The sequence below is a fragment of the Mesoplodon bidens genome (genome assembly GCF_964165515.1).
Source record: "Mesoplodon bidens genome assembly, chromosome: 3".
Classification (NCBI taxonomy): Eukaryota; Metazoa; Chordata; class Mammalia; order Artiodactyla; family Ziphiidae; genus Mesoplodon; species Mesoplodon bidens.
Window position 1 is genome coordinate 117,179,262 of NC_138178.1, and position 17,486 is coordinate 117,196,747.

Sequence of the window (17,486 nt, forward strand, 5' to 3'; positions counted from 1 at the left end):
CCTCTAGGTGGTCACAAAGCACCGAACTGATCTCCCTGTGCTATGAGGCTGCTTCCCACTAGCTATCTATTTTACATTTGGTAGTGTATATATGTCCATGCCACTCTCTCACTTCGTCCCAGCTTATCCTTCCCCCTCCCCGTGTCCTCAGGTCCATTCTCTACGTCTGCATCTTTATTCCTGTTCTGCCCCTAGGTTCTTCAGAACCATTTTTTTTTAAGATTCCATATATGTGTTAGCATACGGTATTTGTTTTTGTCTTACTGACTTACCTCACTCTGTATGACAGTCTCTAGGTCAATCCAGTCACCACAAATAACTCAATTTCATTTCTTTTTATGGCTGAGTAATATTCCATTGTATATATGTGCCACATCTTTATCCATTCATCTGTTGATGGACACTTAGGTTGCTTCCATGTCCTGGTTATTGTAAATAGAGCTGCAATGAACATTTTGGTACATGACTCTTTTTGAATTATGGTTTTCTCAGGGTATATGCCCAGTAGTGGGATTGCTAAGTTGTATAGTAATTCTATTTTTAGTTTTTTAAGGACCCTCCATACTGTTCTCCATAGTGGCTGTGTCAATTTACATTCCCATTACATTCTCATGGGTTCCCTTTTCTCCACACCCTCTCCAGCATTTATTGTTTCTAGATTTTTTGATGATGGCCATTCTGACCGGTGTGAGATGATATCTCATTGTAGTTTTAATTTGCATTTCTCTAATGATTATTGATATTGAGCATTCTTTCATGTGTTTGTTGGCAATCTGTATATCTTCTTTGGAGAAATGTCTATTTAGGTCTTCTGCCCATTTTTGGATTGGTTTGTTTGTTTTTTTGATATTGAGCTGCATGAGCTGCTTATAAATTTTGTAGATTAATCCTTTGTCAGTTGCTTCATTTGCAAATATTTTCTCCCATTCTGAGGGTTGTCCTTTGGTCTTGTTTATGGTTTCCTTTGCTGTGCAGAAGCTTTGGAGTTTCATTAGGTCCCATTTGTTTATTTTTGTTTTTATTTCCATTTCTCTAGGAGGTGGGTCAAAAAATATCTTGCTGTGATTTATGTCATAGAGTGTTCTGCCTATGTTTTCCTCTAAGAGTTTGATAGTGTCTGGCCTTACATTTAGGTCTTTAATCCATTTTGAGTTTATTTTTTTCATATGGTGTTAGGGAGTGTTCTAATTTCATTCTTTTACATGTAGCTGTCCAGTTTTCTGAGCACCACTTATTGAAGAGGCTGTGTTTTCTCCATTGTATATTCTTGCCTCTTTATCAAAGATAAGGTGACCATATGTGCGTGGGTTTATCTCTGGGCTTTCTATCCTGTTCCATTGATCTATATTTCTGTTTTTGTGCCAGTACCATACTGTCTTGATTACTGCAGTTTTGTAGTATAGTCTGAAGTCAGGGAGCCTGATTCCTCCAGCTCCGTTTTTTGTTCTCAAGATTGCTTTGGCTATTCGATGTCTTTTGTGTTTCCATACAAATTGTGAAATTTTTTGTTCTAGTTCTGTGAAAAATGCCATTGGTAGTTTGATAGGGATTGCATTGAATCTATAGATTGCTTTGGGTAGTATAGTCATTTTCACATTGTTGATTCTTCCAATCCACGAACATGGTATATCTCTCCATCTGTTTGTATCATCTTTAATTTCTTTCATCAGTGTCTTATAGTTTTCTGCATACAGGTCTTTTGTCTCCTTAGGTGGGTTTATTCCTAGGTATTTTATTCTTTTTGTTGCAGTGGTATATGGGAGTGTTTCCTTAATTTCTCTTTCAGATTTTTTGTCATTAGTGTATAGGAATGCCAGAGATTTCTGTGCATTAATTTTGTATCCTGCTACTTTACCAAATTCATTGATTAGCTCTAGTAGTTTTCTGGTAGCATCTTTAGGATTCTCTATGTATAGTATCATGTCATCTGCAAACAATGACAGCTTTACTTCTTCTTTCTGATTTGGATTCCATTTATTTCTTTTCTTCTCTGATTGCTGTGGCTAAAACTTCCAAAACTATGTTGAATAAGAGTGGTGAGAGTGGGCAGTCTTGGCTTGTTCCTGATCTTAGTGGAAATAGTTTCAGTTTTTCACCATTGAGAATGATGTTGGCTGTGGGTTTGTCATATATGGCCTTTATTATGTTGAGGAAAGTTCCCTCTATGCCTACTTTCTGCAGGGTTTTTATCATAAATTGGTGTTGAACTTTGTCAAAAGCTTTTTCTGCATCTGTTGAGATGATTATATGGTTTTTCTCCTTCAGTTTGTTAATATGGTGTATCACATTGATTGATTTGCGCATATTGAAGAATCCTTGCATCCCTGGGATAAATTCCACTTGATCATGGTGTATGATCCTTTTAATGTGCTGTTGGATTCTGTTTGCTAGTATTTTGTTGAGGATTTTTGCATCTGTGTTCATCAGTGACATTGGCCTGTAGTTTTCTTTCTTTGTGACGTCTTTGTCTGGTTTTGGTGTCAGGGTGATGGTGGCCAAATAGAATGTGTTTGGGAGTGTCCTTCTCTCTGATATATTTTGGAAGAGCTTGAGAAGGCTAGGTGTTAACTCTTCTCTAAATGTTTGATAGAATTCACCTGTGAAGCCATCTGGTCCTGGGCTTTTGTTTGTTGGAAGATTTTAATCACAGTCTCAATGTCAGTGCTTGTGATTGGTCTGTTTTGATTTTCTCTTTCTTCCTGGTTCAGTCTCGGAAGGTTGTGCTGTTCTAAGAATATGTCCATTTCTTCCAGGTTGTCCATTTTATTGGCATATAGTTGCTTGTAGTAATTTCTCATGATCCTTTGTATTTCTGCAGTGTCAGTTGTTACTTCTCCTTTTTCATTTCTAATTGTCTTGATTTGAGTCTTCTCCCTTTTTTTCTTGATGAGTCTGGCTAACCGTTTATCAGTTTTGTTTATCTTCTCAAAGTACCAGCTTTTAGTTTTATTGATCTTCGCTATTGTGTAGTATTCCAACTTTGACCATTGGAATCTCTTTTAGGTGGCTCCTACATGCCTTTGACATGTTCCCATCCTTTTGATTTTTTTAATACTTTCTTACTCAATTTGGAATTGCCATTCTTGTTTTGCTTTTTTTCTTATTTTGAACATTAACCATTCTCTAATGACAGATGATATTGAGCTCCTTTTTATATGTTTATTTACCATCTGTATATCTTCTTTGGTAAAATGTCTGTTCAGATATTTGACCAGTTTTTTAAGTTGGGTTGTTTGTTTCCTTTTTGTTAATTTTAAGTGTTCGTTATACATTCTGGATGTAAGTCGTTTTTCAGGTATGTGGTTTTCAAATATTTTCTTCCAGTACTTGTTTTGTATTTTTCTTCTCTTAACAGTGTGCTTAGCAGGATATATGTTTTAAATTTTGATAAAATCCAGTTTATTGATTGTTTTTTCTTTCATGTTTTGTACTTTTGGTATTGAATCTAAAACTCATTGTCATATGTAAGGTCGCACCAAGTTTTCTCCTATGTTTTCTTCTATGAGTTATAAATTTCATGTTTCACATTTAGGCCTACAATCTATTTTGAGTTGATTTTTGTGTAAAGTGATACATGGTACATGTAAATGATCTTTTTTTTTTTTGCATGTGGACATTTATTTATTCCAGTACCATTTGTTGAAAATGGTATCATTTCTCCACTAATTTCCTTTGCAACTTTGCCAAAAGTTATTTGACTATTCATGTGCATTAATTTCAGGACTTACTTGTCTGTCCATTGATCTGTGTTTCTATCCCTTTGCCAATACCACACATTCTTGATTACTAAATCTTTTTGTTACATCTTGAAATCAGATAATGTCATCCCTCTAAACTTTGCTCTTTTATTGTAGAATTATTTTGACTATTCTGGTACGTTTGCCTTTCCTTATACCTTTCAGAATCAGTTTGTTTTTATCTACAAAAACAGTTGCTGGGACCAAATGTTTTTAAACATACTCTTCAAAATAGATATCTTTTTTCTTTTTTTCAGTATTGCAGCTATTAATAACTTTAGAAGTTTTCTTTAGGGATTTGCAAGTACTATTACCTTCAATTTGTCAACTGCTGCACAGTACTATACTTAGCATGTAACTTATGACCATAAATCTTTTATGTAGATTGATCACCAATTTTATTCATAAAATTTGCTTCTAAATAGTTTTTACTCTTTTTAGAAATAAAATTCACCCCCAAAAGATAACAAATCAGTTTTTTATACAATGTCACAACTCATTGAGTGATATTCAGGCTTTATAGGTGAAAAAACTTAGAGTGGTTGACTACCTGCCCAAAGAGTCATAGTCAGTCACTTACACATTGTAGGACTCATCTGCCTCAGAGCTATACAGGCATCTCAACCTTAGTATATCCAAAATGGAATTATTAATTTATTTTTAAAACCCGATCCTCCTTAATTCCCTGTACCTATCATCAGCACAACCACCTTCCCACATATCCAAACAAAAACTTCTTCCTCAGAACTCCTATTAAATTGGTCTCTTAGTTTTTGTTCATTCTATCTCTTTAAGTGATGGATCTAAATTGAGCCTATCCTTCTTCCCTAAACTTTTAAAACTTCCATTGTCTATTTACTTTAATCTGTACATATGTTTTGTCATAGTTTTTATTACAATACATGAAAATTAAGGTTCCTTGAGGCAGAGCCTTTTTCATTTTGTTCTTGGTAGCATTCCTATTGAGGGAGGAATGGGGAATGGAGAAAAGGAAAACAGTCCCATCCCAAGACTTATCTTTTAGTTAATTAGTCCATTCAATAAATATTTATTGAATATTTATTATGTGTCATGTACAATGCTAGTTGCTAGGAACACAGCATTGTGGTCTCAATTTAGTTAAGAAGATCAGCATTAAGTAAATATGAATAATTACATAAATACTTAAAATAGTATCAAGTGATATGAAGAATTACTGGTTCCTAAGGAAAGTTTATAGACAGCTGTATTACAGTCTAGTGGTTCAGGTGATGGGATCAGGAAAAATCATACATAAGAAGCAAGAACAACAACAACAACACATAGCATGTCAGTACAGTTTTAAATGGCACTGTGGAGGTTCTTTTCTACTCAGTTGAAGTCTATAGGCTCTGAACTTCAGTAGTGCATTTTAGACTAAATCTTTGTTAAGATAGAACCAATTTATAACTGAGCTTTGCTTGACTGAAAGGCATATTTAGAGGCATTGAGTATAAGATGAAATTGTATAAATTACTTCACATCTTTTTTTTTAATTGTATAAATTATTTCACATCTTTTTGTTTTTAATTGTATAAATTATTTCACATCTTTTTGTTTTAATTCCTTACTTCTTCCTATAATCTGGAAATTCCTTCCTTCTTTTTTCTCTCATCATCTTTTCCACTTCCAATCTACTTTTCATCTTTCTGTATAATGTTTGTCTTGTCTTATTATTCTGCCACTTCTCTGCTTTCCCTTACCTCTTGAATTTTTAATGCTTTTTTCTTTGTCTCTTTTGCTTTTATCCAAAACTAGGAAAAAGTAAAAAGGATTCAGGTTAAAATGACTTACATATGCATGCCAATATAGACATGTTTGCATAGGTACATTCCAACTTTTGAGACCATGGTATCTATTTTTCAATCTGTTATTGTTGGTGTATTTTTTATATTAAAGGTGGCACTGTGTAAGAAAGGAGACTTAGAGAAAAAAAACAATTTAGAATTTTTTGATAAGCTGATCACTAGTTCTTTTTATCATTTGGGTGTCAGAGTTTTGCTTCATCCCATTGAACAAGGTAAAGGACTATAGGTTCAGAAAGGAAAGATGTGATATTGACTGATTTAGGAATAAATCAAGAAATGTGACATTTCATGCATGAGTCTTTTCACTTAGAGTGCAAGGTTGTCAGTCAGAATTTGCATGGTATAGGAAATCAATTGAAACTTGAACCTATGGACATTTACTTCAGCAATATTCTTACTGATTATCATGACTGTCTAGTTAGACTGCTGTAGGCATAATTTAAAGATTACAAAAGGTTGAAATTCTTTTGTTTAATTGTAAACTTCATATTAATGATACATAGTGTATAGTTTGTTGGCTGTATGTCATATAATACCAACTATTACTTTGTCTTTATTAAGCTAGTAAAACTATGTGTTGTATGTGCTGCTAGTAAACCTTAAACCTAAAAAGTCATTTTACATAGAAAATTATGTCTTATATAACTGTTTCAAATTGCTTCCTTTTTCTTAAAGGTAAGTTGTTTGTCTAATTTTTGTTTTCTTAAGTGATACAGGAAGTAATGTCCTTATTGTAGGACTGAATTTAATTTTCTGGAAGCCACTATTGTTGATTTTTTATCTTTAACTAGATATTAAATGACCCACCTCAGAAAAATGTGTCAAATATACTGAATTGGCACTTACAGTGTATTAACATCAAAGATCTGATCTCATTTTTCAATACTCTGTATCAGGGATCAGCAAAGTAAGGACCTATGGTGCAAATCCAGCCTTCCACTTGTTTTGTAAATAAAGTTTTATTTGAATACAATGACACCTGTTCATTTACATATTGTCTATGAATAGATTTTCTTCTTCAAAGGCAGAATTTAGTAGCTGCAACAGAGAACATATGGTAAAGCCTAAAATATTATCTGACCCTTTACAAAAAATGTTTGCTCATCCCTACTCTATATAATCTAGTTGAGACTAAATTACTATGTAGTTGATCTTTGATATCCGTGACAAATACTTCCTGAAACTTCTAAAGAAATGCAAATTTGAACACAACCATACCTGTTCATTTACATATTGTCTATGAATGAGTTTGCACTACAAAGGCAGACTTTAATAGGTGCAAGAGTTTTTCTTTTTAATTATTTTATTTATTTTATTTTTGGCTGCGTTGGGTCCTCGTTGCTGCATGCGGGCTTTCTCTAGTTGTGGCGAGCAAGCGGGGGCTACTCTTTGTTGCGGTGCATGGGCTTCTCATTGCGGTGGCTTCTCTTGTTGCCGAGCACAGGCTCTAGGCATGTGGGCTTCAGTAGTTGTGGCTCACAGGCTCTAGAGCACAGGCTCAGTAGTTGTGGCACACGGGCTTAGTTGCTCCGTGGTATGTGGGATCTTCCCGGACCAGGGCTCGAACCCCCATCCCTTGCATGGATTCTTAACCACTCTGCCACCAGGGAAGTCCCTCTTATTTTTTTTAAATAGGCATTTTTATTATTTTTATTGGAGTATAGTTGATTTACAATGCTGTGTTAGTTGCAGGTGTACAGCAAATAAGAACCTGCTGTATAATAAAAGGTTTTAAGTTTTATTTTCCTCTTAGTGACCATTTATCACTATATTTATATCAATTATAAAGGCTAATAATAAAGCAAAATAGAGATTCACATGCCAAGTGTTTGACGTGGCTCACTCATGCCCTGCATGTCATACCTGACACACTCACTCACCAAAACATGATTCAGATTCATTTATCAGAAAATGATAAATCACTATATATCATGTACTTTTAAGGGCAATCACATAAGTTATTTATAGTCAGAATGCTAAATTTATGTGCCGAGGACCTAGTATATAACATCTGATAAGAAAATATGATTTTAATTTTTTTTAAATTTTGGTTGTTAGCAGGGAATTTAATATTAGACTAAATACAGTTATCTTAACCATTTCCTATTGAAAGCTGTTAATTTAAAACATTTAAACTCTTCATTTGCTTTTCCTTAAAGAAATAGTACTTCATTTTGCATTGCCTGAAAAAAACCATATAAATATTACATAGGAATTTCATGCACTTTTTGTTATGTTGATTATTTGGAATATATGAATTACTTAACCTACCTACACTGTTATTTTCTTTTTGATCATATGTAACTCTTTGAAACAAAAAAAGGGAGTTGCATAATATTGAGAACTAGTTTTTTTTTTAAGTTCCCAGTAATCTGTGAATCTAAATGCTTAATTTCTGTGTATCTTTTTACATTTTAAATGATCAAGTTTAATAAATTGTGAAGTTTATAAAAATTGAAACTTCTTTGGAAACTACCATTAATTGACTCTTAGTTTGATTTCATCTAAAAAGAACATTAAGGTAAATATTCCTTACCACATATGGCTTCCCTAAAAATCATATTTAGCCAACCAATAACTGATGGTTAAATGCCGCTCATGTTCTTCAAATACTTTTACATGATCATAAATAAGTGTAAGAATTTTATCTTATACTTTTCCACTGTTTTTTAATTGAATAAAAAGGAAGTGATTATCCTCATAGTTTTTGTAAACTAAGCTTTTATGAAGCAGGATATTTGAAAACTTGATTTATTTTGGGAGAAAAAGATAAGAGTACATATTTGCCCTTATTGGTATGTGAATCCAAGGGGACATTAGTAGTTTGAGATAAACATTAAATATATATAATTCAAAATTACTACACCTACCTGTTGACTTACACCATTTAAATATGGGTAGAAATAGTTTTTTTGATATATGTTCATATTTTTTCCTGTATAAATGCAATGTTCTAAAATCTATATTTTCTCTCCATGATTATAGCAGTTTGATTGAACTGTGGAGTTTGGAACAATTTTGTAACAAATTTATTAATTGTCTTCTGTAATCTTTTCCTAGTATCCTTTTTTTTGTGGTAAATGTTAAATCACAGGAGCACAGAAATGGAGGGGGAAAACTTGAAACACGAATTTGGATATCTAAGCTTTTAAGTACAGTTTTTAAGTAATTGAAATCATTTCTAAAATCTCCATCATTTCACTGGTACCCATTATAGGTTTTCATTTAATCTACCCAATTTAATGACTGCCTAAATTATATTATATACATTTTCTAAATATGTCATTTAGAACTTCTTTCTTTACTTTAACTGCATTTCTTCAATTTACCAACATCAACAAACATAAACACTATGACTCTTAAAAGACAAAAAGTCCATTTATGAAGGGAACCAGTTTACTTCTTTTGCCTTTAAATTGAATAATTCTATGTTATGCAAAAAAGGAAATAACATTAGTCATTTAAAACTGTGACCAATTTTGGTCAGCCTTTCTATATAGCATATTTATTTCAACAAATAGGTAGCACCAGGAGATTTTCAGGTCAAATTTAGTGGTAGTTATTTGTCATTGCTTTTGAGGGAACATAGTTAAACTTTGTAATAAAAATACTTGCTTTGTTTTATTTGTGATAATGTCCAAAAAGGATAGGAAATACAGTTTCTGGTAAGAATTGAAAGTCTAGAAATAAATATAATGATGAGAATGAGTACTTCTATCACTGGGGAACTTTCCTCATCTAAGCACATATGAACAGTTGATCCTTGTAGTCATATATAGCAGTAAACATTAATAACTTAACAGTCTGAAGTCAGTGCAGAAGATATGGAGCATTATTGAAAGATGGAGTCGAGCAGGTGGCACTTTAATATGTTCAATGTCATGGTTGACTCTAAAGACTAGTCGAATGAAATTACTTGAGGTTCTAAAGATTTAAAAAGCGAACTCATTTTGCTGCACTAAGGAAATGCTACTGATCAGGCTTTCTGTGTCCCTTTTTTCTAGGCTAGAAAATATTAACCCTGAAGAAAATGACATGGTAAGCCATTCTCTGAGGAGATTTCTTGATGTCAGTCTTATATCTTAGAGGCTTAAGTTCAATTGAGTGGGTTTCAAGAACTAAGATGTGGGAAAAAGAAGAATTGACACACTAATAATGTACATCTTTGCTGCAATATGAAAATTCAATAACTTCACTCAGTCAATTTACAATTCACATGTGCCTATTAATTAAAACCCTATATTAAATAAAATATATTAAAACTTCATGTCTGACTAACATATAATGGTGTTGGTAGACATTACAGGAATTACTGAACAGAATAAACAATGCAGACACAGGGATAGCTATTCAGAAGAATGGAGCTATAATTGTGGATAGAATCTACAAGACCAAGGAATGTAAAAAGAGAATAACTGCAGAAGAAATGAATGCAGTGATTGAAGAACGGGATGCTGCTTTGTCTCAGGTAACTGCATGTACAATATCTGTAAAGAGCATACACTTACCATTTTCCCCTCTTTCTTTACATGAAAAAATGACTTTTCCCCACATATTCTTAATTCGAATTAGTTTTTAGCTTATAATTAATACCACAATGATTAGCTATGTTAAAATAATCACATATTTTGTTATATCATTCTTCAAGTATATGCATTCTAATAAAACTTAGCTTGTTATAAAATTTTAGTTATATTCTTTAAAGTAATCACTTTTATATGAGACTTCTTACTTGAGTCACAGTTTTGTGAGGGCTGACATTGTCTTTATTACTGTTTAATTCCCAGTGCCTAATTCAGTGCCTTTTAGTAAACATTGATAAAGGAATCAAATTATTAGGGTATTCCTTTCTGAACATTACTTACACCTTCCTGCTCTAACTGAAACCTGATTTCCGCCCTGAGTATACCGCTTCCTCTGCAGTCCTCTCAAATGTGAATATATTCCCTCGCCCAGCAGTCGGACCACTGGGCTTGGAGGCTTGTTCATTAGTGTTTTTAGATCATTGTTCCTTTTTTCTCTCTAAACACCTCCAGCTTTGAGGCCCATACATCAGATTGTATCACCCATTACACACTCCTGTTGCAGTCGTGTACACACTCCCGTGTCGCTTCCCTCATTTCTTAAAGATTTTAGGATCTATTTCACTGTCTCTTTCTTCAGCCTACTCCTGTCACAGTTCTTGGTGATTTAAATATCTATGTAGGTGATACTTTCAATATCCCTCTCATCTCTTTGAATCTCTCTCCTCCAATAATCCACGTACACTGTACTCTTTCTGCCATCCACCCTATGGTCATACCCTGTTCTTGGTCATTATCAGTCTCAATTTCAAGCATCCCGCTTGATGACCACCATTTGTTATCTTTCCAGCTCACTCTAGAACTCTAACTCTAGCAAATTGTCAACTCTCCTGCCACCTGATTTTATTGATCTTACCACCTCTTTTCCTATCCCTTAATCCCCTCATGTCCTCACTTCCCTGTTTATCTAGTTTGGATTCCGTGGCTCACCATAATTATCACCAACTTGCATGTAATATAACCTCAGTTGTTTTGGCCCTCTCTTCGTTTATCCTGCTCACCTAGCAAAACCTAAGTTTTATAAATTTAACTTTCTGCCTGTTCTACACCTTCACAGCTTTATATGGCAGGAGACTATCACACAAGTTTGCCGACTGAACTTACCTCGAGTTCATGACCACAGTCTTCAAGTAGACCCTTGGTGTTGCCTGGCAACCTTCCACTCACTCTCCCCCTCTGGAGGACTATTTTATCTTTCTCCTTTCTCCTCAAGCATCCAACGTCTGCTTCCCAATAGAAAAAAGAATTTCTGCTTGTCCCCACCATTTCATTCGCCAGCCTACCTGCATTTGTACCCATATACTCTTCCTTTTCTACTTTCTTTTTTACATGCTTCTGTTTAAGGACAACTTCTCTGTTTCACACTAGTTTACATCTTTTCTTGCCTGCTTAAGGTTATCACTTAACCAATTGTCCCTTTTCTCTCCTACTTCATAAAATGTTTCCTTATTAGTTCATTTCTATCACTGTGAAATTCTTTACTATATCCCATGGAGGCTGGGTGAAAGTTTTGGTAAGTCTTGGTCTGCTTGTGGTTCACCCCTGTACTTTTGCTTCCCACACTGAGAGCAGAGTATTCACTAGGGCTCTACTCCTGGAGAATCCTCTATTCTAGTGTTTGTCTCTTTAGCATTGTAAGACTATGGGAAACTCCATTATTCTTTTCACAGGGCTTAAGGCTTAGCTTTTTAACTTTAAGCCCTATACAGTTTTGAGAGTTAGCAAATGATTTGAGATGGAACCAAGCCTCAAATCTCCAATTTTGTCACTTCAGCCCTGCATAACTGCCAGAAGCTTAGATGATTTCTCTGTCCTCCAGCAGGAGCCCTCTGTATAGTCAAAGCCGGATTTCTCAGCCTCTTGCCCATTCTCCGAACCTTTAAAACTCAGGGGGAAAACAATGACTTCAGATCTTCAAATCACCTGTCTCCAGTTAACCCCTCTTCAGAATCCTAGCTGCTCAAGTTATTGTTGCAGCAGCAACCTTCTGATGTCTTAAACAGATATTTTTTAAAAATTTAATCTGGCTTTCCTTGTTCTTGGCTGGACAATTGTTATGCCACAAATGATTCTATCCTATCTCAATGTGGAAATCTGACATTTATCTTCAGATTCAAGTTGGGAAAAGTTCAATTTAAACTTTTAAAGTGGGCAGCTATTTTTAGCATTTTGTGCCCTACCAAGTGTATTCAATCTTGGATCATTCAATATATTGTTGAAGAGATAGCCAAAACTAATTTTATGTTCTTGAAACAATTATAAACTCAAACATTTGATTTTTTTTAGAAATCATCTATTTTGTTAAGTTAACTAAAACACCCATGTACATAGAGAACGTACCACTTTCTTCCTTTATCCCTGCTACATTCCAAGTCTTTATTACAAGGCCTTTGCTTTCGTGTTTTGGATATATTTTATATACCAACCCCCCTGGCCCTTTTGGCAAAAGTCCACATCCCAACCTCCATTCCCATGCCTAACTTATTCAGTGCTCAGAGGCTAGGCCCTTCACCTACTGCATCAGGTACCAGCTGAGGTCCAATAACTGAAAATCTCTGTAATATTACCCTACCGACTACAAGTATCAGTGAGGCCCAAAGCCTCCTGTTGCCAGGCTCTGACCATCTATGCATGTCCTTGGAAATCGAAACTAGCCTAGAACTAGCCTAATTTAGCCAGAACCCCAAGGAATAGTATGATAATTATGTGAAAACTTGACTGGACTACAGGGTGTCCAGATATTTGGTAAAATGTTATTTCGGGGTGTGTCTGTGAGGGTGTTTCTGTATGAGATTGACATCTGAATCTTACATCATTGGCTCTCCTGGTTCTCAGGCCTTTGGACTCAGGCCGGAACTATACCATTTTCTTATGATTGGAGTGAGATTTGGGGTTTTTGGAAAGAATACCACAGAAATTTCACCTTAATTAGCACTATTTTCTCTTTCCCCAGGCTAAGCATCTCAGCATCCTTCAACCCCTTCCCTGAGTTTCCTTTTTTTTGTTGTCTTGTAGTTGTTAATTTTCCCTTTTGGTCTATCAGGGCTGAATAATTGATCATAAATTTCTATTACCTGAACACCATGCAGAGAATCTTAACTCACCACTATTTTCTGGAAATAAGTCACTCCAAATATCTAAATTCCATATTAATCCTTTTAATTTGTACACTTTTCTTAATTGTGTTTGTCATTGAAAATATTTTTAAAACATTTATGTGCCTCTTTTAACCAAAATATAATTAGCACATCTGTTTTTGATAGTTAATTCATTTTTGTCAAATGCTATAATGAAAACATAGATCCTGAGATCTTTCAGGTCTAGAGTTGACAAATACAAAAAGCAGGGAGGACCAAGGGGTAATCATCAGGTTAATTAAAGAAATTCAGCTAAACATTTCACTAGTCAGTTTTCTCCTTCTCTATAGCCGCAAGCTGTACCATGCACTAAGCCCAATAAAATGAAAGATAAACCAAATAAGAGGAAGACGTGTATCCACTCCAATAATACAATGAAGAAAATTCTAGGAAGACAGCTGAACAATGTACAAAAAGTACAGTTGGTCTGTTGCTTTATAACTCTTTCTACCTTTAAGCATGTTTTCCCCTCTCACTGACACATGCTTCTGTCCACTTGTTACTTGCTTGTCTACTTACTACTTTAAAGCTAATTTAAATAGCATCTCTTCAATAAAGTTCTCTCACATGAAGCAATATTGGTAGATATCTTCTTTTTGCCCACATTTTACTTTACATCCTATTACAGTACTTGTCACACTGCAGTACAGTTAATGGACTTTATGCCTGTCTTCCCACCTAGCATGAAGGTAAGAACTGTTCTTTATCTGTGTCTATTAGTCCTTAGGACAGTGTAGGCACAAAATATAGGCTTGTTGAATTAATGAACTGCTGAGCTTAGCTGTTTTAGATCTATTTCAAGATACACTGAACTAAAAGAAGTTAGTGAAATATTGTTCATTCATCCACATTTTATTGAGGACCTGTTATATGTCTGTGTTGGGGAATTCAGCAATGATCCAAATACAGAAGGCTCTTACTCTTATGGAACTTACATTTTAGTATGGAACTATAGATAGTGAACAAATAAATGAATAAAGTATTTTCAGTTAGGGATGTAATGAAAATAAAAAGGTAATGGAGAGTGACTGCAATTGGTAGGAGGATTGTCACTTTAAATAGAGTGATCAAGGCAGTCCTTTTGTTTAATTGTTGAATTTTGGTGAATAGTTGAATTGAGACTTGAAAGAGGAGAAGGATCCAGCCATGCAAAATCTGTGAAGAGAGCATTCCATCAGAAAAGAATACATCAACAATGCCCTGTGAGAGGGAACAAGCTTAGTGTGTTTAAGGCACTGATGTAAATACTCCAAGCTTAAATATGGTTGAAGTGCAGTGAGCAAGGAAGATAGCAGCAAGTGACGAGGTAGAAGAGATAGGCAGCAGACAAATTTGTAAGGTCTTGTATGCCATGGTAAGGGCTAAAAATTGTGTATAAATGCAGAAGATATTGAGGGAGAAAGGCTGTTGCAACAGTCCAAGTCAAAGATGAAACTGATGGTAGCTCAGTGGGGCAATTGTAGATTTAGAGAAGTAGACAGATTTGGGAAATATTTCAATAGTATAGTGAGTAGACCTTGAAGACAGATTGGTTTGGGGCATAAGGGAGCTGGAAGAATTAGGCTGAGTCTATTTTGGGCTTGAACAGTGTATAGATATTCACTTCCATTTTTGTGATGGGCAAGTTTTGGGGGGAAGATCAACGTATTTCGGAAGGGAATTTACATTTTCTCTGGATGTGGTATATTTGAGATGATTCTTAAAAATCCATATGGAAGTATTGAGCAGGCACTTGGCTATTGCAGTCATCAGCCTATAGATAGTTAAAGCTGTGGGTCTAGATCAAACCAGGGAAAGATAATTGAGAAAGAAAGGGCTTAGGATCAAGCCCTGTGGTCTGTCAATAATTTAGCAGTTGGCCAAAGTAGAAGGAGCGCACAGGGGAGACTAGAAATGATAGCAAATGAGGTAGAAGGAAACTGAAGAGAGTATGGTGTCAGAAAAGGCAAGAAAAGGAAGTGTTTGCAAAAGATGAGAATGATTAGTTCCCTTGAATGGTGTTGAGAGGTCAAGCAAGGTGAAGATGGAATCGTTACTTTTAGATTTGATCACATGGGAGATGTTGAGAGCCTTGACAAGAGTTTTGTCCAGGACAGAGGCCACATTGGAGTAGTTAGAGGACAGAATGGAAGGTGAGGAACTGAACCAAGTGAATGTATACAACTTTTATCCCCCTGTAATGGAGATAGAGTAATTGGCAATAGATGGAGAGGGGGCTTATGGTTAGGGTTAGGGTGAGTCGTTGGTGAGTTTTTCTTTCTTTTTTAATGGGAGATTCTAAGGCATGATGTTGTTGTGTAGATGGAAGTGAACCAGAAAAGAAGGAAAGGTGATTTTAAGGGAGAGAAGAGAGTATTGCAGTAGCAAAGTCCTGGAGTAGATAAGTAAATTGAGAGGGGATAGGATCTAGAACATAAGTGGAAGAGTTGTCTTTTGCTAGGGACAGTGAAACTATGTTCGTTGTTAACAGAGGAATACCAAGAACTTGGATGGATACATATGTTGGCAAGTTGATAAATTTAGGAAGTGGGGTGGCCATCCTTTTCTTAATGAAAATGTTAGGTTTATTTAGTTTCTCAGTGTGATAGGTCAGTGGATGGTGGTGGAGATTTATAAAGAGGCAATAGTTTTAAATATAGTCAGCCCTCTGTATCTGTAGGTTTTGAATCCATAGATCCGGAAATCCCGAATATGGAGGGCCAACTGTATACTAATTGAAAAAAAAAATCCACATGAACCTGTGTAGTTCAAACTGGTGTTTTTCAAGCATCAACTGTATTCATTGTACTACGTCATTTTATATAAGGGACTCGAGCATTTGTGGGGTTTGGTATACGCAGGAATTCCTGGAACCAATCCTCCGTGAATACCCCCAGGATGCCTGTAGTTGTCTTGGTTTGTGTGTAAATGAACATAAAAATAACAAATCTCTCCAAGTAAACCCAGAGTCTTGGCCAGTGATGTAACCATCAAAGGTAACCTTAGCAGAGGAAAACATAACCAAGTTTCTAAATCTCTCCATTGTTAGTGTTGCCTTCACTTTGTATCCTTTGTAGTCCACATAGTAGCTAGCACCTAATAGATGCAAAATAATGATTTGTTAAGTTATTAGAAGTTTGACAAAAAACTCATACTTGAAAAGAAAATAAATCATAACATTTAGAGTTTCATTTTTCAAGAAAAGTAGGAAACGTGTTCAACATTCTTTATTATAGTGACTATAAATTTTTATTAATTTTTTCCCCTGTCAGTTTGTTAATTTGCTTTGCTGTCTATCATACAGTTATTTGCCTGTGCATTTTTTTCCAGTCCATCTTGCTGAAATATATTGTTGTTATTTGATCTATTCTGGTAACTTTTCTTTCTTATTATTATAAAATCTTTACAACTTTTTGAAACTATAGATAACTTTGGAAAAGTACAGATAAGCAAGAAGAGAAAACAATCATATACAGATCCTTTGTCTTTTTTTCAATGCATATTATATCATATATACTACTTGATAACCTGATTTTTCACTTTGATTTTATATTTTGTCAGATATTCTTGTATTTTTACAAATGGATATATTGAGATTTATTGAACTCATGCTATTTGGGAGGGTGTTTATGTTTTTTTCTTTTCTTTTGGTAGTGGGAACGTTTTTGTAGCTAAATTTTTATGTACATCCATGTTTATTTCCTTAGGGAGAATTCCTAGAAGTGGAAATACTAGATCAAAGCATATAAACATTTTAAATAAGTATATATTTTCAAATTGCTTCCTAGAAAAATTGTACATAGAAATGTTATTTGAGATTTCATTCAAGGGGACTTCAGAGGAATAAAATGCTAAGGAATTTAGACTTTATTTTATAGGCAATGGGGTCCCCTGAGATGTTTTAGTTTTCTGGTAATATAGAAAGTATGTACTTGAAGAAGATTTCTGGGCAGCACTGCATAAAGTGAATTGAGTAATACACATCCAAGGCTGAAGAAATAGTTGAGATCCTATTGTAATAATGCAGGCAAGAGAAAATGCGGGTCTAAACAAGAAAAATGATAGAGGAATAGATATGAATAGCTAAACTTTTACTTAAAAAACCAATTTAATGGATGTATAATTTACAGTAAGGAATGCATATCTTAAGTGAAAAATTTGATGAACTTTGACCAATGAATATAGTCTTGTAAGCAGCACCCAGAAGCAGCACTCCAGAGGAAC

At 34.7% G+C, this 17,486-nt stretch overlaps 1 protein-coding gene across 6 annotated transcripts in view; it reads left to right on the forward strand.

Annotated features, from left to right (window-relative positions):
• Nucleotides 1–17,486, forward strand: part of MIPOL1 (mirror-image polydactyly 1) — a 320,608-nt gene that overhangs the window by 103,551 nt on the left and 199,571 nt on the right. For all 6 annotated transcript variants that reach the window (XM_081227225.1, XM_081227224.1, XM_081227226.1 and 3 more), the window contains exons 7-8: nucleotides 9,568–9,601; nucleotides 9,861–10,031. In XM_081227225.1, coding sequence (XP_081083351.1) covers nucleotides 9,568–9,601; nucleotides 9,861–10,031 — 205 coding nt within the window. The remainder of the gene's footprint in view (nucleotides 1–9,567; nucleotides 9,602–9,860; nucleotides 10,032–17,486) is intronic.